We start from the raw sequence: 21,698 nt of genomic DNA on the forward strand, positions 1-21,698 counted from the left end.
ACAGTGTTGACACAACATCGTGAATTGAAGAGCCAGTACTGTGCTGTACTGTTCAATGTTCATAACTAGTAATATATCAGTATATTTGTGAAGCCCAGGGAATTGTGCGCAGGATGGTCAAATGGAAGTGCTTGAGGCCAAATACAGATTGAAGCATTATTCTATACAGTACTTGGAATACAGGTTATGCTGACATTATCCATGAAAACTGTCCATTGCAAACCCAAGAATAGAGAGCTGTAGCTTTAATAGCTTCCAAAACCAAACTCAATTCCCCTACAAAACAAATTTTAGTTCTGGGGGGAAATGAAAATCATAAAATCAAAACAGTGACTATAATCTCCTTATTAGTTACTAAGGACCTGTGCTGATTAAGTTGCTTGAGTGTTCATGAAATCTTTAACCTCTTACTTCAGCAACCTGAGGTACCAACCTGTTTCAAGCAGGCTTCAATTATACTCGGTTTAAGGAGAAAGTGGCAGCCTGCCTCAACGCCAATCGCCCAGTAGCACTTGTGTCCAGTGCTTTCAGAGGTTGGTGATGAAACATATCAACTGCCTGAGGAGCAACTTGAATTCGCTCCAATTTGCCACATGTCACAACAGGTTTACAGCAGATGCCATTTCATTTGCTCTTCACTCAACCTTGGAACATCTGGACAGCAAAGATGCATACATCAGGATGCACTTTATCAACTACAGTTCGGCATTCAATACCATCATCCCCTCAAAACTAATCAAAAAGCTTCAAGACCTTGGCCTCAATAGCTCCTCGTGCAATCAGATCCTGATTTCCTCATTTGCAGACCCCAGTCAGTTCAGATTGGCAGCAATATCTCCTCCACAATCCCCATCAGCACAGCTGCACCACAAGGCTGTGTGTTTAGCTCCTGCTCTACTAGCTTTACACATGACTGTGTGGCTGAACACAGCTCCAATGCCATATTTAAGTTTGTTGACAACACACCACTGTCCTTGGCTGAATCAAAGGTGTGACTGAAAATCTGGCTGAGCAATGCCACAACCACCTCTTACTCAATGTCAGCAGGCCAAGAAGCTGTCCTCATGGGGGGGGGGGAGGGAAATCAGAGGTACAAGGTCAACAACTTTAAATGCCTCGGTGTTACCATTACAGAGGACCTGTCATGGGCACAGCACGTAAATGAAATTACAAAGAAGGCACAGCGGCACCTCTACTTCCTTAGGAGTTTGTGAAGATTTGGCTTGACACCTAAAACTGACAGACTTCTATAAATGTGTGGTGGGGAGTATATTGACTGGCTGCATCACAGCCTGGTATGGAAACACCAATGCCCTTGAATGGAAAATCCTATAAAAAGTAGTGAATACTGCCCAGTCCATCACAGGTAAAGAACACATCTATACACAGCTATGTTGCAGGGAAGCAACATCCATTATCAGATACACTCTCTACCCAGGTCATGCTCTCTTCCTGCTGCTGCTGCCATTAGGAAGAAGGCATAGCAGGGTTTCCCAACCTGGGAAATACATACTTGCTGGATAATGCAACACTCACAACACGCTGGAGGAACTCAGCAGGTCAGGCAGCATCTGTGGAAAAGATCGGTTGATGTTTCGACCGATCTTTTCCACGGATGCTGCCTGACCTGCTGAGTTCCTCCAGCGTGTTGTGAGTGTTGCTTTGACCCCGCCATCTGCAGATTATTTTGTGTTCCCGTTGGATAATGGTAAGGCATTAAAAAAAAGGTTGGGAACCTGAGATGCAGGAACCTCAGGACTCACTGAGTCTATAGATTTAAGGACTCTTCACCTCATGTTCTCTATTTATTATACTGATCCTTTCTTTTTGTACTTGCACAATTTGTCTTCTTTTGCACTGGTTGCCTGCCCTGTTGGTGCGGACTTTCATTGATTCTACTATGGTTATTGGATTTATTGGGTATGCCCACAAGTGAATGTATCTCAGGGTTATATAAGGTGACACATACATATGTACTTCGAAAATGAATTTACTTTGAACTTTAATTAGCCACCTTAGAGTTTTTAGTCTGTATCTGATGCAGAATGCTCAATGAGGAATCAATATTTAAGAACGATATTCCAGCTTTATTAAGTTGTAACAATTCTAGAAACCATTGAAAATGGAATTACAAAATACCTTAACCGTTTTATAACTGTTCTATCTGAACATCTGTGTAAAGAGACAATACTAAAACTGTGATAGGTTATCTGCCTCCTGAAAGAATAAATGCAGAACTTTTCACTAGATTTTAAAAAATTTCTTTAATACCACTTTAACAGCACAGAAATTCTCAAATCTACTTATCAACCAAACAGCTCATATTTGAATTTTTTTTGATGTATTTGCTGGTTTGACCTAACTAACCCTACACCATAAATGAATTAAGGCATGTGTCAAACATTCAACTAAAGACGACCCAGGGAGTAAGACAAATTACTTTGAAAATGTAAAAATACAATTCACAAAATAGCTAAAAATTCATTTCTTAGTGTTTGTCCAATACAAAATGGGACTTATTCAAGAAGAGCGGCTGCATTGTGTTAAAATAAACAGCCAGAAGTCATTTTGAAAATTACATCAGCAGAGTTTGCATAAAATGTAACAAATTTGGTCTGATCACTTCCTTCCAACCTTAAATCTACAATTATGCTATGGCAAGCCGTAATTCAAGCTATCACACATAGAGCATAGTTGAGATTCTCTTGCACGGCAAGAAATAAAGGTTCAACTCTTCTATTAAACAACTGAAAACCATCTCACATGATCCAATATTGTAGTCAAAATACAATCTGACAATTCATAATCGTACAGTATTATGCATTAGCAGCTTGTCAGTTATCAAAATAGACAGGATTAAATAGAATGAAGCACAGATAATGCATTACCACTGAGAAACATTTGGAAATGGTCAGTGATTAATGTATTTCTTATTAAATTTACAAGGTTGTTTTACTCTAGCTTCTAAGTAAAATTCTTTCACCAATATTACATAGGTAAATCCAATTCCACAAAACCTACAAGGTACAAAAGAATGTGTACAAATTTAAATGGGTTTCAGCAGAACCAGCATAATGAAACACTAACCTGCAATATTCAAACATACTATTCACTGAATCAGTACACTAAGAATTGAAAAATTAGGTATTTTCCAAATTAAGTTACACATATAGGACATAGTAGGTCACCTATTTTTTTGTAAGCCAGACCTCAAGTGATTATTGTTTTAGAATTCATGCATAAATCATTTTCCTTTACAAACAAAGCAGTCCTCCTTGCATCATTTACATCAGTGCATAATATAGTCAGTGATTCCTTTAACTTCTTGCACGAACAAACCAAAGTACAGCAGACACAGTTGGGAAAATGATATTCCAATTTCCCAATTCACTTATCACCTTAACCGAATGGAGTGATATTCTTAATATACTAAATATTCAAAACAGTTCAGAAATATTTCAATATAGTAGGCCATTAAGTTGTAAAATACTATCATACACAAAAATGTTACTGACATATGTGCCAAAATAATGAGGTATCAATGCATTCTTCAGAAAGTTGCCAAAGAGAATTGCTTTTAGTGAACATCATTCTGCTGAAGTCATTTATGGGTCAATAACCTAGTTTTCAGTAAGAGTTTCATCTAGTATTCCTTGACCAGAACAGAATACAATTTCATTATTTGTTGATGTTATTGCAGAGTTCCTGTTGACATTACCACTTCTAGAGAGAAATGTGCATCAATGTTATAGTTCATCCTGAAAAATAAAAAGAATTATAACCAACAAGGAATAAAAGAATATTTAACAACTAAACACCTGTAGAGCAAATTGCAATAAAAATACATGGGGCGTACTCTTCAAAAGAACAAATGCAAGTTTAAGTATTACAATTTAAATAAAGGATCATTTGCACACTCTTTGCTTTAGTTTCAACTAATAAGTAGATTGGGTGGGGTAGAGGCAAGTCTCTACCACAGGAGATGCAAGGGGTTCTTGCCCTCTGCTAGCCTGCAGGTCACCATTAGGCAAGGTGTTGCACCTTCTTGGCCCCCCCGATCAGAGTCACATGAAGCCATGGGACCAGGTGGTGAATAGTCAGATGGGCAGCTGGTGCATATCACAAGTCCTGACTATGCGACCAATGATGACAGACAATCTCTGAAGTGTATTGATAATGGCTGGGACCACCTGTCTTGTAAGGACACTGCCCAGAAGAAGGCAATGGCAAACTACTTCTTGCCAAGCACAATCATAGTCATGGAAAGACCATGGTCACTCACATCATACAACATTTCACTTAATGAATGAACACGTAAATCTATTAAAATCAATCATTTATTTCTCACTCAGGAAATACGATAATTTGGAGAAAATCTATGAAAGTCTATATTCCATACAAACTCCTGTATATAGTCGCTCAATTGGCTGAATGGTCCATTCTCATTCTAAATTTTCTTGCCTATATACAAGTTTCTATGTTCCACAGTACAGTAACAAGACTGTTAAGGCTACAGAATTAAAATAAACTTACAAATAGTTAGGACAAGTTGCATTTATTTTCACTTCGCAATTCATTATATACAAATGTAAAATAAGGATACAATGATAAATCACAAACCAGAGAAAATCTACAGATGCTGGAAATCCAAGCAACACACACAAAATGCTGGAGGAACTCAGCAGGTCAGGCAGCATCTCTGGAAAAAGATGTTTCAGGCAGGACTGGCTAAAGGGCCTCGGCCCAAAACATCTACTGTACTCTTTTCCTTAGATGTTACCTGGTCTGCAGAGATCCTCCAGCAATTTGTTTATGTTGAACCATTGATAAATGTTAATTTCTATTGTAATTATCAATGCGGATAAGATGAAATATTATAAATCATTTTCAGATTAGTGTGGTTTCTTTTCATTTTTAGAAAAGTAATGAGAAAATTCACTCCTAAGAAATGTCTGTAGAAATGTTAGATTATTTCAAAAGAAATTAACCTTGAGTTCAGGTGGTGCAGGCATTTCAATCTATTCTACACTATATAAAAGCAGATTACCTTTTCAGTTGAAATCGTGCTTATCTTTGGCTGCAGCTCCTCCAACCTTTTTCTCAGTAGCTCCAATATCACTTTAGTATCTCTGCTGTTTATATATTCACCTGTAGCACTTTTCTGCAAAGAAAAGCATTACATATTTATTATGCAAAACTGTATATGAAAAAGTGTGGATAGAACATTAATGACCAGGTAGTGTTTATAAATTTGTAATTTTCATTTCAAATAACAATTTATATCATAGCTCTTGATAATGCAAATTCCTAAATTCAACAAATCATGAAAGACTGTTCATCAAAATGGAAACCTTTAAAAATAAACAATGAAGGGCAAAACAAGTTATTTAGGCTCATTGTAAGCAGTTTTTCATTAACTAGTTTTCTGTTTTGACCACAGAACTTGAAGAAAAGCAGTTTGTTTATTTTGCTCCATTTGGTTTTGCCAGATGGCATATTATTCCTGGCTTAAAAGTAAACTCTTCGCAGAATATTGGAGCTGGAATTTAATAGAGCAAGTATTAATTTAATAACTTGTTATGCAACACCAATCAATTCTCTGGTTCAGAAAGTTGAAAAAAAAATAGAAACATCCAATGTTGATTCTCATCTAAACTAAGTTATTAGATTTCAAAAATCCCAAATATTACATTTTTTCCATTTTCTCCAATTTTATTAATCTGATATCTCTTTGTACTTTCTGTATACTACTATTTGACTAATTTACCTCCTTCCTGCTTCTTCAAATCTCAACAGTTACAGAGAATATGCCAAAGGTCCCAATCTTTGTTGCCCAGCTGCCTTATTGCCCTTGTTTCCCTATGGTCAACTTGCATTTCCAATAGGTTGCTAAGCAAAACTCTTTTCAGGTGAAGAAACTCTTGATGGCTGTTGTGCGATGCCTCAGACCAACAATTCAGTACCTTTTTTTCTCCTTGAAAAGGATAGAATTTAACTGTAGGGTATGCTCTGATACCAGCAGTTTGACAAGTATGTGGGTTATTCTGACAGTCCAACTTTCCTGCTTTTATTTTGCCTTTGAATGCCTGAAAGAAAATGACATTTAGATTAAATGAACAATAATTCGCCCTCTTTCTAATAATAGTAAGTTTGTCTTATGATTAGCTGCAATTACAAGAATATGTTTGCAAACCTTTTGCAATTACCTGGTTTTCTGCATGAATTACTCATAAAATGTGAACTGATCTTGATCTAAATCACAGTAATAGACAAACATAATCTGTTTAAACTATTATCACACTAACAATTGTACTTTTCATGTCCTTATTGAACACATTGTTTAATGATTCACAGTCCAGGCAGGAATAAGTTTGTAAACCCTTGTATTTAATAACTGGTAGAACCTCCTTTAGCAGCGATAACCTCCATTAAACGTATCCTGTAGCTGCTGATCAGACTTGCACAGCGGCGTAGAGGAATGTTGGATCATTCCTTCATACAAAACTATTCCAGTTCATTAATATTTATGGGATTCCTTGCATGAACAGCCGTAAATTAAGCTTCAGGTGACAGACTGTTACCCTGACAATCTCCTGTAAAATGTCTTGATACAATTTTGAATTATTCCCTCAATGATTGCAAGCTGTCCAGGCCTGAGGCAGCAAAGCAGCCCCAAACCATGATGCTCCTTCCACCATGCTTCACAGTTGGATGAGGTTTTGTTGTTGCTGTGCAGTGCCCCCTTTCCTCGAAACATAGCAATGTACACTTCTGCAAAACTTTTGTCTCAACTGTCCACAGACCACTGTCCCAGAAGCATTATGGACCATCCAGGTGGTCTTTTGCAAACTTGAGATGTGTAGCAATTAATTTTTTTTTTTGGAGAGCAGTGGTTTCATCTGTGGTGTCCTTCTATGAACACTATTCTTGTTCTGTGTTTTTCTTATAGTGGGCACATGAACAGAGACTTTAGCAAGCTCTAGAGATTTCTGCAGGTCTTTTGCTGTTACCCTAGGGTTCTTTTTCACCTCCTTCAGCATTGCACGTTGTGCTCTTAGTGTGATCTTTGCGGGATGCTCACTCCTAGGGAGAGCTGCAACAATACTGAACTTCCTCCTGTGGACTGATTAACATTCAGGTCTTAAGAAATGCTTTTGTAGCCTTTTCCTGCTTCATCTATCCCTACAATTCTTTTTCTAAGGTACTCTGAAAATTGTTTTCATCCAGGCATGGTGCACATAACGAGATCTTCTTGAGAAGAGCAGGCTCTGTCAGTAACCTGACTTTGTACGTCTTTTTTTGATATATAAGGCAAGGCACCTCTACAACCCACAGCACCAATCTCACCTCATTGATAGAAATACCTGACTCCAAATAGCTTTTGTAGAAGGCACTACTCCAGATATTCATATATACTTTTTTAGAACCCAGACTCTGATTGTTTAAATGGTGTACTCAGTATTGATGAGAGGTAGTAGAATTGTTTGTGTGTTATTAATTTAGGCAGATTGTGTTGTCTATTATTGTAACTTAGATGAAGATCACACTACTCTTTATAAGCAATTAATACAGAAAACCAAGTGACGGCAAAGGGTTCACAAACTTTTTCTTGTAACTGTATGCCATGGAAGTTATTACATTGCTGCAGCAGCACAGTGCAATACATAAATGTTATGTTGGGTAACTAGAAGAATATAAAAATAAATATGTAGTGCAGCAGGTCAGAAATTAACTTTTCAGGTTGAATACTTTTCATTGAAACTGAATGGTGCTGATACAAACAAGAAACGATTAAATTCAATGTTCTGCTCTGAGGGCTGTAAGTTTTCATCCCAGACCTGGGTGAATGCTCACTCGGAGTGACTGTTGGCATTATAGTAGTCTCCCTACCAAGTGCCATTCTTCTCCTATAACTAAGTTTAGAGGGTGGCCTGATCTAGGTTTTGTTGCTGTGGTTTCATATTTTTCCCCACTTTTTCTGATGGACTGCACTGAGTTCGAGGTATGTGTAGTGCCTTTGAGATGGCCTTGTGCCCTTCCCCAGATTTGTGCTTCTCTATTATCGTTTCCCTAACTTGCCTCATTTTCATTTTGGTTTGGTCTGCTGAATATCGACCATACTGTTGGACCTTACAGAGGAAGAGTATATTTATTCATGTGATCTTCCAAATTTCTACATCAACATATTGGGTGAGTTGGTAAGATAATGTATATGGTATTGCATCTGAGGAAAATTAGCATAGTTATTACAAATGGGATGAATACTTATTCAGCCTTACAATTTTTTTTTTTATCTTTAGTAAATTGTTGACTGCTTTTGGAATTTTGATTTGACATGATGCATTGTTTTGTAGATTAGCTCAAAAGCTCTTACTTAAATATATTCTAAACTTAGAAAATGAGACAGTAAAATGTGAAAATAGCTGCAGGGGCTGAATACTTTTTCAAGGCACTGTGAATTCACATTGAAGAAAAAACAGATTTTATCCTTTATTACTAGTCAATGAAAGTAGTCAATAAAAAGGTGAAAGGTCATCACTAAAGTAAAGGCAAAGCAGAATCCTCATATTCTAACATATTCTGAGCTGAGGGGAATTAAACAGGTACAGGAACAGGTCTGTGTAATGCTTGTCAGCTCAGAAAATGTTAGAACAGGAGGGTCAGACAATGAGCAGGCAGGTGAATGGTTTAGCTCATGGGGGAGCTGCGGAGCAGACTCGATGGGCCGAATGGCCTACTTCTGCTCCTTTGTCTTGTGATCTTGTGATATGCAGTTTAGATTGGCATCACGGTCACCACAGACATCATGGGATGTCACCAAAGACTAGCAAGTTTCTACAGATGTACCATGGAGAGCATTCTGACTGGTGGCACTGCCGTCTGGTTTGGAGGTGCAGATGCACAGGATGGAGGAAAACTGCAGAGGACTGTAAACTCAACCAGCTCTGAGGTGGGCACTAACCTCCCCACCACTGAGGACGTTGTCAAATGGCATCCATCACTATGGCCCTCACCATCCAGGACATGCCCCCCTCTCATCACTAGCATCAGGGAGGAGGCACTAGAGCCTAAAGACACACAACATTTCAGGAACAGTTTCTTCCCTTCTGCCATCAGATTTCTGAACCCGCGAGCACTTCCTCACCAGTTTGCTCTCGTTTTCTGCACTACTTTCTTCTTATTGAAACTTGTAGTAATTTTATAACTTGCACTGTACTGCTGCCACAAAACAACAAGTTTCAAGACCTGGACAATGGGAGTAGGCAGTTCAAATGGCTTGGCACAGGCTAGATAGGCCGAAGGGCCTGTTTCTGTGCTGTACTTTCCTATAAGTCTATGTCAGTGATAATAAATATGATTCTGTTCCGAAGGGCCTTTCTGGTAATGTACTTTTCTATATAGTGGCGTCAAAGATTACGGGGAGAAAGCAGGAGAATGGGGTTGAAAGGGATAGTAATGCCTGTAATCAGCCATGATGGAATGGGCTGAATGGCCTAATTCTGCTGCTATGTCTTATGGTCTTTATCAAGAGTCTAGGTGAATACAGAACTTGCAACCCATCCTTGCAATCTTCTGACCCCCTTTTCATTGCATCAATTGAATGACAAGGCAGACATCCCACCTCTCCCGCAAGTTCCGGGAGTCTCCCGCATATTAATAGTGGCTCCCTGATGCCCGCAAATTATATACAATATCACGGAAATCAATTTTTTTGAGAGCGAGTGAGTGCGAGAGAGAGAAAGCAAAAGAGAAAGCGAGAGCAACCACGAGAGAGCGAGCGAGAGCGTGCCATGGGAGAGTGTTCCAAAAAAAGAAAATATAAAACATACGTCACCCCAGACTACACTAAAGTGTACCCCTGCCTAATAGGGGTCAAAAATAATGACAGTGTTGCTCACCGCGCTGTTTGCAACAGTGACTTTTCTTTTGCCCAGTTGACTGTAAAAGACATGTTGAGGTGAGTTTAACAGGTGTCATTCGTTCATTAGCATAGCTAACGTTATTTAAACTAGCTGGCCAGCTGCTAAGGAGCTACTCTATTGCAGACATCCCACCTCTCCCGGAAGTCTCCCGCAAATTGATGGTGCTACATCCCTGAAATGAGTTTTTGCAGGGTGGGATGTCTGACAAGGGGATTAAATATCTTCCCACATTTTATCAAAAGAAGATGTAGTCACACAAATTTTGAACACTACTTTTGGAAAAAATGGTAAACAAGAAGAAACACAGGTTACTACATCATAATAACAAGATATTTACCCGAGCAAGAAGTTCAAACTCTGGAGCAAAGTTCTGACAGGGGCCACACCAGGGTGCATAGAAATCAATCACCCAGTGGTCCTTTCCCTTTAATACTTTGTTTTTAAAGTCTTCTGGTGTTAAGTCTATGGAGGTTTGAGGAAGAAATCTGAATAAAGAAAAAGTCAAATGAAAGTTGATCAATTAAAAGCTAGAGTATTTAGCAGTTTACACCAATGACATTTCCCACTAACTTCTTTGTGTTGAGATCTACATGAAAACATAAGATATAGTGGGACCCTTCCAATCTTTTCGCAAGTTCAGTGATATTATGCCTGAACTGCATGTCAACTCCATTAATGTGCACCCCATGACACCCTTAATAAAAATATACCTATCCTACTTTTCAGTTAGTCCATCATCCATTAATTCTTCTACAAAATGAATTTTAGATTTCCACAACCTTACAAGAGAAGGTAGTAACACCTTACTTTGTCATATTTTCTAATTTAAATTGTGACCCTTTGAAGATTTTTCCCAAGAAATCCATTTTATCCACATCTACCCCATAGTTCTTGATGATTTTAAAATACTTCAACAAATTCTCCTTAAAATCACTTATAAATTTGGATTGAAATATAGAATTCCCAATTACTTGACCACGGCTCTTTACCAAATCACTAGCTTTTCCTTTTCATAGCCCAGGCCCCATAACTTTCATAATGCTTTATATTGCAAAAAATTGATACTCCCCTCTTAAATATAGAATTGAGCACTTCCAATGGATTTTTCTTGAAACAGTGTTACAAACTGGGCTTTTCACAACATATAATCAGAATTCTGAATTCTAAAATCTTAGTTTTAGAAATAATGTACTTTTTAGCATTTTTAGATTTGTAGCACTCACAGTATATTCTTCATCAATTCATTCAATGTAGTGTGGTCACTCATAATTTGTAAGGTAGTTGTAACTTTTTTTTCTGGACATAATTCATGAATATTGTGGTACATATCTCATTAAATATGTCCAATTTTAAAATGAGCTTAAATTTTTAACATTTTTATCTCAGAAAAGCAGGTCTCTTTGAAATTTAAATGTCTTTTGTTTAAATACAATAGGACAATCGTGAGCTTGTTTCATCTGTTATTTTGAAGCGGAGAAGTGCTACATTTCAATCCATGATCATTAGTCAGCTCCAAATGAATAAATATTTGAATGTATCAATTTTAAAAATCATCCTATAGGATCTTAAGCAGGAGTTGAACTCTGACCTTACAGCTGGTGCTGAAAGCATAGCGTAGTGTTTAATGCACTGCTGTACAGCTCTAACTGTAAGATTCACTTCCCTCTGTTGTTTGTACGTTCTCCCTGTGACCGACTGGGTTTCATTCAGGTGATCCAGCACCCTCCCACATTCCACAGATGTACGGTAAAATCAGTTAGTTGTAGGCACACTATATTGGTGCCAAAAGCGTAGCGACACTAGCGGGCTCCCCAGTAATTCCTCACTGATTTGATTTGATTTGTTGCAAACGATGCATTTCACTGCAAATTTCAATGTACAAGTGACAAGAGAAGGTAACCTTTACTAATCTTTTAAAAGTTACCTGAGTGCCCAAGACCCAAGAGACTGCGCATTTCTGGACCAACCATTATAGCTACTGCAAGAAGAAATATGAAATTGTTACTCAATTCAAGAGTTTGAGAATAATTGCAGTTAACCATAGAATCAAAACAATTCCTGGCAAAATTGTTGGTTAACATGCTTGACACAACCACCAAAGACTTACAAAGTCATTTCTGCCCAAGATTACTTTAATCACAAGTATTCCCAGTAATCTTCTCTTAGGATTTCACGAGTGATTTACTAAAGCAAAGATTTATGCATCCTCGAGGTTTGCCCATATTTAATTTCATTGCTCCTTCTATATTAACAATGTCTTTAGACCACTGACCTGTTCCGAGGCTTTGCTTCCAAGTACGTTAACTGTTTCAAGGCTATATTTTTGCAATCTCTGACCTCTCCAATGCAATATTTCATAATCTTTAATTCACCTTAAATGTATTTAATCACAGCGTGCTTCCCATCGACCAGTCTACTAAACCCCACAGTAGCTTTTGTGTTCGAAAAAACTAATCAACTTTGACCATCAATTTTGCTATGTACTGTTTCCATAATTAACTCATTAAGATCCCCTGCTGGGTAAATATTTAAAGATAGGTGAAGATTCTTTAATGTAGAATTAAAATGCAACTCTCGTGTAGCATCTACTTCCAAATGCAACCAATCTTCATAGGGAATATTCATTTAATACTGAATTTTGGCAGTTATATATTCTGGATCTGGCCACTAATAGCAAGAACAAGACATAATCAATAAAGCATGACCATTAAAACCACAATAATTAGCAAATTTCACATTCTACAGAATAGAAAAAAAAATCAACATCATGTTACTGGCCAGGCTTCAATTAAAATTTCCACAATGATTGTTTACCAATCTGCTATGCTTTCCAATCCCTCATGTAAATATGTTGTAATTTTGGGCAGGTAATGAGACATACAAAGCATCTGGATCACATGCTCAAAGTTAGCAGAAATGTAGAATTAAAAAGGCAGCTGAGGCAGAAGTAGATAAAGGATTAGTGATTCTGGGGTGGCATGACAGGGAATGGTGCTGCCTCACAGCAACAGCAACCAGATTTGATTCTGACCTCTGCTGTTTGTGTGGAGGCTGTACATTTTCCCTGTGACCACAAGGTTTCCTTCAGGTGTTTTGATTTTTGCCCATATTCCAAAGATGTGCTGGCTAGTAGGTTAGTTACCCTACGTGTCAGTGGTAGGACAGAGTGTTGGAGGGGAAGGAGCAGGGATTAATGGAGTTGTAAGAGAGAGCAGATTATTAAGAAATAAGTGGAGAAATGCAAGTGATGGGAATGCTTTGAGAGAGGTAGGCTTTCTACCTAAGGAACTATGAGAATATGCAACTTTCGTGTAAGCCATTACTTAGAGGTTAAATTAACTATGAATTAAATAATTGTAAAATACATAAGGAAAGAAGCTTTTAATAATACATACTGGTATTTATAAGCATTATTAGTGTTCAGTGGGAAGAGTCGTATCTCTGGATAGGACTGCACATTTTCTTTCTGACACAGGGAATAGTACTTCTGACAGTCCATGCTGCCTACTTTGACCGTTCCATTTAGCATCTACAAAGAGAAGCCAGCTACATATTAGTATTCAAATAATTTGGGGAAAATTGAGCCTTGTGAAATCTACTGGATACAAAAGTTTGAGTGTTGTACTTACTAAGTTACATACACTACAATTACACTTTAAACCTAATTTACCAGGAGGGATTGAAATATAAAGTTTATTGTCTACAACACAAGGTCTTCAAAGCCTTTCAGATTTGTCTATCTTGGACCGAAATTGGAAATTAGGTCACCTCCTTATTTTTTCTACTTTTTAAATATATGCAAATCCTTAATGTGCAATTAGAAATGCTCTTTCTTCAGAACACAGAAAAAGCTAATTCTGTTGATCCTGTATACTAATTGGCTCACTATGTCTTTTGGTGCATCCACAATGCAGAATATCTGAGCAGCATTCCTGTAATATCCAATACTAAGTTTTTTTGTATCTTAGGCTTTCAAACAACTACACATTCTTATTATTGTTACAGGACAGTTGTCAGAGAATGCTCTGAAACATTATTATGCTCTATTTTAAGGGGGAAAAAGAAACAAACTGTGCATTCAGTGACGCAAGCACGAGGAAATCTGCAGATGCTGGAATTTCTTCTAGCTCTTCTTTCAGTTAGTCCTGACGAAGGGTCTCGGCCTGAAACGTCGACTGTACTTCTTCCTAGAGATGCTGCCTGGCCTGCTGCATTCACCAGCAACTTTTATGTGCATTGCTTGTGCCTTCAATGATATGCAAAACAGCCAGTGAGTAGATGCTCAAAATGCTGGAGGAACTCAGCAGGCCAGGCAGCATTTTGTGTGTGTTGCTCAGATTTCCAACATCTGCAGATTTTCTCTTGTTTATGAGTAGATGCTGACATCTGTATCAACTGGTCAGAGATCTGTACATTATAAGAATACCATTGTTGATTTTGAGACTGACATAAATGGGATCAAATGTCTGTTTTTGAATCATAATTGTTCAGAGGGGTGCGGATGATCAGGATGCTTAGTTCATTCACTTATTCCATCAGGATAGTTATACATATTTTAGAAAGGTTACTACTCATATCTTCAGTTCAATCCAAATCTCAGGAGAACTAATTTATTAGGTTGATTTTACACTGATTTGACAAAATGAATTTTAACAGGTTGATGGCCCACTGAGGACATTTACAAAACACTACGTTGCAGGAAGATGACATCCATCATTAAGCACCTCTGCCATCCAGGTTGTGCCCTCTCTCCCTGCTGCCACTTAGACCCACACGTCAAGTTTCAACAAGAGCCTTTTCTCTGTCATCAGGCTCCTGAACCAACCTGAAAAGTCTTTACAGTACTTCACCATTTCTTTCTTCTCTCTCTCGAGTTTCAATAATGTCATTATGTTTATCATAGAAGTTATGTTATGTTTAAAGTAATTCAAGTTTTCGTTAACTTGTGCTGGTTATATCAGTAACATACCCATTACCTGGCAGCTTGTACTACTTCCTCTAACACCCCTCCCGCAACCTTCTTGATCTGGTCCCTTCTTTTTCAGTCTCAATGAAGGGTCTCGGCACAAAACATTTGTTTATTCCCTTCCATAAATGCACCCTGACTTGCTGAGTCCCTCCAGTATTTTCTGGTGGGTTGCTTAAGATTTCCAGCATCTGCAGAATCTTGTGTTTATTGTTTTAAAAAAATGGCATTTTCAAACTAGTTTAACCATGAAGCAATTGACATAAATTCAACTAAATTGTTCTATTTCTTCCTGTATCTGCTCAAGTATGTCATTCCTTTCATTAACGGACCAAAATTGCACTTCTTTGGATTCTTTACGACATAGAATAGTTGAGCCTCTGGTGCAAATGTGACACAATTCTGCACAAGTATTCCGGACCTAAGGCCAGCACATATTAGTTTCCATAAATGCAAAATTTTAAAAATTCAACCAGTGCTAATGTCACGTTGTGCAAAATCTGTAACTTACTACATTCATATATTTTTAAAGTAAAATTAATAGCAATAAAGCGTGAAATAAAAAGCAATTCATTGTGTGAGTCACATTAAAATGAAGGCAATAGCCTAATGAAGCTAAGATTGCTTCAAATCATTAGAAATTAATTTGAAAGTTACTTCCAAATAACTTAGTATCACATATTAAACGTGAGGAGGAGGAGAAGATAGTGACGTGACGCAGCGCGCGCGGCCTCTCCGGTGAATGATATCTGTATTCTGTCAAGTAGGGTACTGTGCACAATTCTGATTTGATGGAGACAGACGTAAGAGTACAGAGGACATCTGGAGAAACTTCTGAAATGCCCGCTTCACTGCCGCTGCTACTGTGTGGTCCAGAATCTCCAGAGGAGAACGCTCCAAATCCTCAGTTTTGCTTGTTCTGGCGGCTGGGGTGAGGTCGAAGGTGCTCAGAAGAGGATGGCGCTCGGGAGGCTGTATCAGAGGGGCTGGTCGGAAGCTCGAAGTTTTTGGATGGACGGACTCAGTGTTGCTGTTGTCGGGTGCTTCCAATGCATCAGCAGTTGTCGGTGCCTGGAGGTTTATGGCAGGGAGTTTCTCCCTTTTGCCGCCTGCTATTGGGGACTCGGGAGTTGATCAGGACTTTGAGACTTTTTTTTTTACCGTGCCCATGGTCTGCTCTTCATCAAATTATGGTATTGCTTTGCACTGCTGTAACTGTATGTTATAATTATGTGGTTCTGTCAGTGTTAGTCTTTGGTTTGTCCTGTTTTTCTGTGTTATCACTCTGGAGAAACATTGTATCATTTCTTAATGCAGGGGTCCCCAACCTTTTTTGCCCTACGGACGGGGGGGGGGTGGGGGATAGGGTTGCCAACGGACAAGAGTAGCAGTCAAAACGTTGGGGTTACCCTGAGAAAAACTACAATGACCATGAAACCTTGCGCGGGCACCAGTGTGCATGCGTGACTTGCACATCCGTGTTCGTGCTGATTTCTTTTCTGCAAATTGTTTTTGGCGATTCTGTTCGGGGGGGTGTTAATCACGACTGCAATATAGGTGATAAGTGACTAATACACTCAATGTCGTTGCTCAAAGTGTTTATCTATTGAATTTAATATTAAACACACAGCACAGATTTTTCTCGCATGAATATAGCGATAAGACCATAAGACAAAGGAGCAGAAGTAGGCCATTCGGCCCATCGAGTCTGCTCCGCCATTTTATTATGAGCTGATCCATTTTATCCTATTTAGTCCCACTGCCCACCTTCTCACCATAACCTTTGATGCCCTGGCTACTCAGATACCTATCAATCTCTGCCTTAAAGACACCCAATGACCTGGCCTCCACTGCTGCCCAGCTGGCAACAAATTCCATAGATTCACCACCCTCTGACTAAAAATTTTTTTGCGCATTTTTGTTCTGAAAGGGCGCCCTTCAATCCTGAAGTCATGCCCTCTTGTACTAGACTCCCCCATCATGGGAAACAACTTTGCCACATCCACTCTGTCCATGCCTTTTAACATTCGAAATGTTTCTATGAGGTCTCCCCTCATTCTTCTAGACTCCAAGGAATACAGTCCAAGAGCGGACAAATGTTCCTCATATGTTAACCCTCTCATTCCCGGAATCATTCTAGTGAATCTTCTCTGTACCCTCTCCAACGTCAGCACATCCTTTCTTAAATAAGGTGACCAAAACTGCCCACAGTACTCCAAGTGAGGTCTCACCAGCGCCTTATAGAGCCCCAACATCACATCCCTGCTCCTATACTCTATTCCTCTAGAAATGAATGTCAACATTGCATTTGCCGCCTTTACTACCGACTCAACCTGGAGGTTAACTTTAAGGGAATCCTGTACGAGGACTCCCAAGTCCCGTTGCATCTCAGAACTTTGAATTCTTTCCCCATTTAAATAATAGTCTGCCCGTTTTTTTTTTCTGCCAAAGTGCATAACCATACACTTTCCAACATTGTACTTCATTTGCCACTTCTCTGCCCATTCTTCCAATCTATCCAAGTCTCTCTGCAGACTCTCCGTTTGCTCAGCACTACCGGCCCCTCCACCTATCTTCGTATTGTCAGCAAACTTAGCCACAAAGCCCTCTATTCCATAATCTAAATCGTTGATGTACAATGTAAAAAGAAGCGGCCCCAACACTGATCCCTGTGGAACACCACTGGTAACCGGCAGCCAACCAGAATAGGATCCCTTTATTCCCACTCTCTGTTTCCTGCCAATCAGCCAACGCTCTATCCACGTATGTAACTTTCCCATAATTCCATGGGCTCTTATCTTGTTAAGCAGCCTCATGTGTGGCACCTTGTCAAAGGCCTTCTGAAAATCCAAATATACAACATCCACTGCATCTCCCTTGTCTAGCCTACTGGTAATTTCCTCAAAAAATTGTAATAGGTTTGTCAGGCAGGATTTTCCTTTAAGGAATCCATGCTGAGTTCTGCCTATCTTGTCATATGCCTCCAGGTACTCTGTAACCTCATCCTTGACAATCGACTCCAACAACTTCCCAACCACCGACATCAAGCTAACAGGTCTATAATTTCCTTTTTGCTTCCTTGCCCCCTTCTTAAATAGCGGAGTGACATTTGCAATCTCCCAGTCCTCCGGAACCATGCCAGAATCTATCGACTTTTGAAAGATCATCGCTAATGCCTCCGCAATCTCCACAGCTACTTCAGTTATCAGGTGGGGACAGGAGAGCTTGAAGTAAGTGTTGACCGAACTTCCAGTAGAAGTGGTAGAGGCAGGTTCGATATTATCATTTAATGAAAAGTTGGATAGGTATATGGACAGGAAAGGAATGGAGGGTTATGGGCTGAGTGCAGGTCGGTGGGACTAGGTGAGTGTAACGTTCGGCACCGACTAGAAGGGCTGAGATGGCCTGTTTCCGTGCTGTAGTTGTTATACGGTTATATAAGTCAATAGCATCATAACATTTTAAGTAATGTTTGGATATTAAACACACAGCACATATTTTCCCTGTATGGACATATAAAATCATTGCAACACACCAATATCGCAGAATCAGTGGGAGCCCCGGGCTTGTTTTCCTGCAACAAGATGGTCCTATCGAGGGGTGATGGGAGACAGCGATACTCGAAGGGGGTTCCTTATGTCCAGTCTATTCCGCAATTTAGTTTTCGTTGCATTCATTGCAGAGATATGTTGGAAATGGAAGCAACGTTTTCAGTGCTTTCGTGGCTATCTCAAGATAGTCAGCCTTGACTTTGATCCGGAATTCCGGCAGAGATGTTATATCAAACATACTTCTCAACCCGCCGTCATTTGCAAGCTCAAGGAGTTGATCTCCTTCCCGCGCTGACATGGATGACGCGCAGGTAACGACCTCGCGTGCGTTCAAGCTCAACAGTGGGTGTGACAGGGAATGCGGAAAGGTGCAGCTGACTCATATCGCCAAATCAAATCATTTCCCGGTAGCGCATGCTTTGCGGCCTGGTACCGGTCCACGGCCCGGTGGTTGGGGCCGCTGTCTTAATGCATGCATGCATTTCTAAATTTCAATAAAAGAGGACTGAGTGTTCTCATAATCTAAAATTCAACCAAGTTTGGGTTCAAGTAGTTTGAAGCTGAGTATTTTACCCCCTGCATTATTTGAATGAAGATGAGTTTATAACAGCCTAATTTAACCCTTTGGCAGGTGCAAAATAAAGGTGCTTTACTTACCCTGGCCATCCTCTTCCATTCTGGCATCAACGCTTGGCAAGGCCCACACCATGGAGCATAGAAATCCACCATCCAGACTTCATCTTGTGTCCTCCTTATAACCAATCCTTCAAAGTTTTCTGGTGTCAGTGTAACAACTGAAGGATTTATGAGATCCTATAAGTAAATAAAAATAACAAAACAAAATTTATTAGCTAACTTAAAATAATTACTGAAACAAATTCAGTTTGCATAAAAGCTTCATACCTGAATAAATTCCAAAAGTTCATTGGCTGTGTGATGGCCTTCATACTCATGAACATTGGACTGGTTGAATATCAAAGTTGTTGGATAAGCTTGGATACCATGCTGGAAAGAAACAAAATTATTAATCCTGAGTTTTCCTTCCCCAATCAAGCCTCATTTCCCAGACATATTATTGTATAAAAAGTTTTTCTCTCTTTAGTTACCTCCATCACTTCATTTCCAAAACTCACCATGGCTATCCGCCTTCAGAGCCCCAGCTATTCCCTAACCTGTTGACAAGGTTTTTCTCTCCTGCCTCAGGACTATTTGGCTCACTGGCCTTTCAAAGTTTACATCATCACTTACAGGCCAGTTGAATCCATTTCAGGTCTTCCAGGTCCTTCAGCAGTCATTTACCTTCTAGTGCAGGTGGCAATTCAGGTCCTTTATACATACTGTATATAAATTAAGTTGTGCAAAATGAGAGGAAAAAATAATGAAGCAGTGCTTATTCAGAAATCTAGTGGTGGAGGGGAAGATGCTGTTCCTGAAACATTGAGTGTGTGGCTTCAGGATCCTGTATCATCTCCCTAATGGTAGTAATGAAAAGAGGGCATGTCCAGAGTGATGGGGTCCTTAACGATGGACGGCACCTCTTTGAGGCTGTTGTGCCTTCCTTATAATTGCATCAATATGTTGGGCCCAGGATCTAAACATTAACATGCAGAAACTTGAAACTGCTCACCCTTTCTACTACCGATACCTCAGCGAGGACTTATGTGTGTTCCCTTGACTTCCCTTTCCTGAAGTCGAAATCAATTCTTTGATCTTACTGACATTGAGTGCAAGGTTATTGCTGCAACGCCACTCAGCCAGCTGGTCGCTTTTGCTCCAGTACCCCTCCATCTGAAATTCCGCAAACAGTCATTGTGTTGTCAGCATAGTTACAGATGCCCTTTGAGCTGTGCCATCCACACAGCTGTAGGTGTAGAGAGGGTAGAACAGTGAGCTAAGCATGCATCCTTGAGGTGTGCAGTGTTGATTATCAGCAAGGCGGTGGTGTTATTTCTAATTCACACACACTGTGGTCTCCTGATGAGGAAGTCAAGGATCCAGTCGCAGAGGGAGGTACAGAGGCCCAGGTTTTGAAGATGGGATAAACTTGAGGACAACTTGAAAGATTGGCTCAGGACAGAGGACTCTGGCTAGCTGCTGTTGGCAGCCTATGCCCCAGAAGGGTTTTAACACGAAAGAGCCCCCTGCCCAGCATAGTACTCACTGACATCCCATTGAAAAAAAAGTTGATGAACTAAGGTAACACAGGACTACAAGAGAGAACTGAGAGACTGCTGTGTATTATGTCTCACTGAAATATGGCTTACCACATACTTCATCTGACTGCACCATACAACTTGAGAACTTCTCAATTCACTTGCTGTGGCAAAGAGTATCTCTAGGTAAAGTTAAAGTAGAGGGGTCGGCTTCTTAACACCTCTTAGTGCTTGGACATGATGTTCTTGGTGAGTTCCAATTCACCCTGCTTCAAATATTTAACAATGAGGTGTCACCCATTCTACCTGACACAGGAGCTCACTTCAAGCTATCCTGACGGCTGTCTACATCTCACCTCAGACAGATATGAAGCCGAGACTCAAACACCCTGGACCATTGCTATACAACCATCTAAGACACCTACTGAGCCAACCACTCCTCCACCCCTACACTACCATCCACACTTTGGTAGATCAGACCACTAGGCTTAGCTCCCTCCATGCAAACAGCAGCTGAAACATGAAGATCTGGTACTGAAAGTCGTACAGCGCTGGTATGAGGGCAGATGAACTTCAACATGACTGCTTTAAGTTGGTAGAATAGTCCATGTGCAAAGACTCAGCTTCCAGCTTAGATGATTTTTGTCACAACTGTCATAGACTTATCAACAAGTTTGTTGAGAACCATGTTCCAAAGAGGACAATCCAGGTGTTCCTGAACTGGAAACACAGATAAACTGGGAGATCTACTACCTACTGAAGTCTAGGACTAAAACATCCAAATCAAATAACTATGACTGTTTACAAGAAATAAAGATATAACCTCTGTAAAGCTATCAGAGATGCCAAGAGACAATTACAGTCCAATTTCAAGTCCTAGACCAGCCATCAGTCGTGGCAGGCTTATACACTATAACAGGCTACAGACCAAAGTTGGGCAGCATCACCAGCAACAGCACATCCCTTCGCAATGGGCTTAATGCATTCTATGCACATTTTGAACAGAAGGGGATTGTTATGTTGCCACCCACCCTAACAGGCTCCAGTGCACCTAAACCCACAGTCACCATTGCAGGTGCACAATCAGTCTTCTGGAGAGTGAACC

The 21,698-nt window shown here is 39.7% G+C and overlaps 1 protein-coding gene across 3 annotated transcripts in view; it reads right to left on the reverse strand.

Annotated features, from left to right (window-relative positions):
- Window positions 1-2,086: 2,086 nt before the first annotated feature.
- The window catches only part of dnajc10 (DnaJ (Hsp40) homolog, subfamily C, member 10), a 49,439-nt gene continuing 29,827 nt past the window's right edge, over window positions 2,087-21,698 (reverse strand). For all 3 annotated transcript variants that reach the window (XM_063052034.1, XM_063052033.1, XM_063052035.1), the window contains exons 16-23: window positions 19,344-19,445; window positions 19,098-19,253; window positions 13,319-13,452; window positions 11,848-11,901; window positions 10,261-10,408; window positions 5,964-6,086; window positions 5,048-5,161; window positions 2,087-3,758 (exon numbers count right to left, since the gene is read on the reverse strand). In XM_063052034.1, coding sequence (XP_062908104.1) covers window positions 3,747-3,758; window positions 5,048-5,161; window positions 5,964-6,086; window positions 10,261-10,408; window positions 11,848-11,901; window positions 13,319-13,452; window positions 19,098-19,253; window positions 19,344-19,445 — 843 coding nt within the window. In that variant the 3' untranslated portion in view covers window positions 2,087-3,746. The remainder of the gene's footprint in view (window positions 3,759-5,047; window positions 5,162-5,963; window positions 6,087-10,260; window positions 10,409-11,847; window positions 11,902-13,318; window positions 13,453-19,097; window positions 19,254-19,343; window positions 19,446-21,698) is intronic.

This window comes from Mobula hypostoma, chromosome 6 (assembly GCF_963921235.1).
Source record: "Mobula hypostoma chromosome 6, sMobHyp1.1, whole genome shotgun sequence".
Taxonomy (NCBI): domain Eukaryota; kingdom Metazoa; phylum Chordata; class Chondrichthyes; order Myliobatiformes; family Myliobatidae; genus Mobula; species Mobula hypostoma.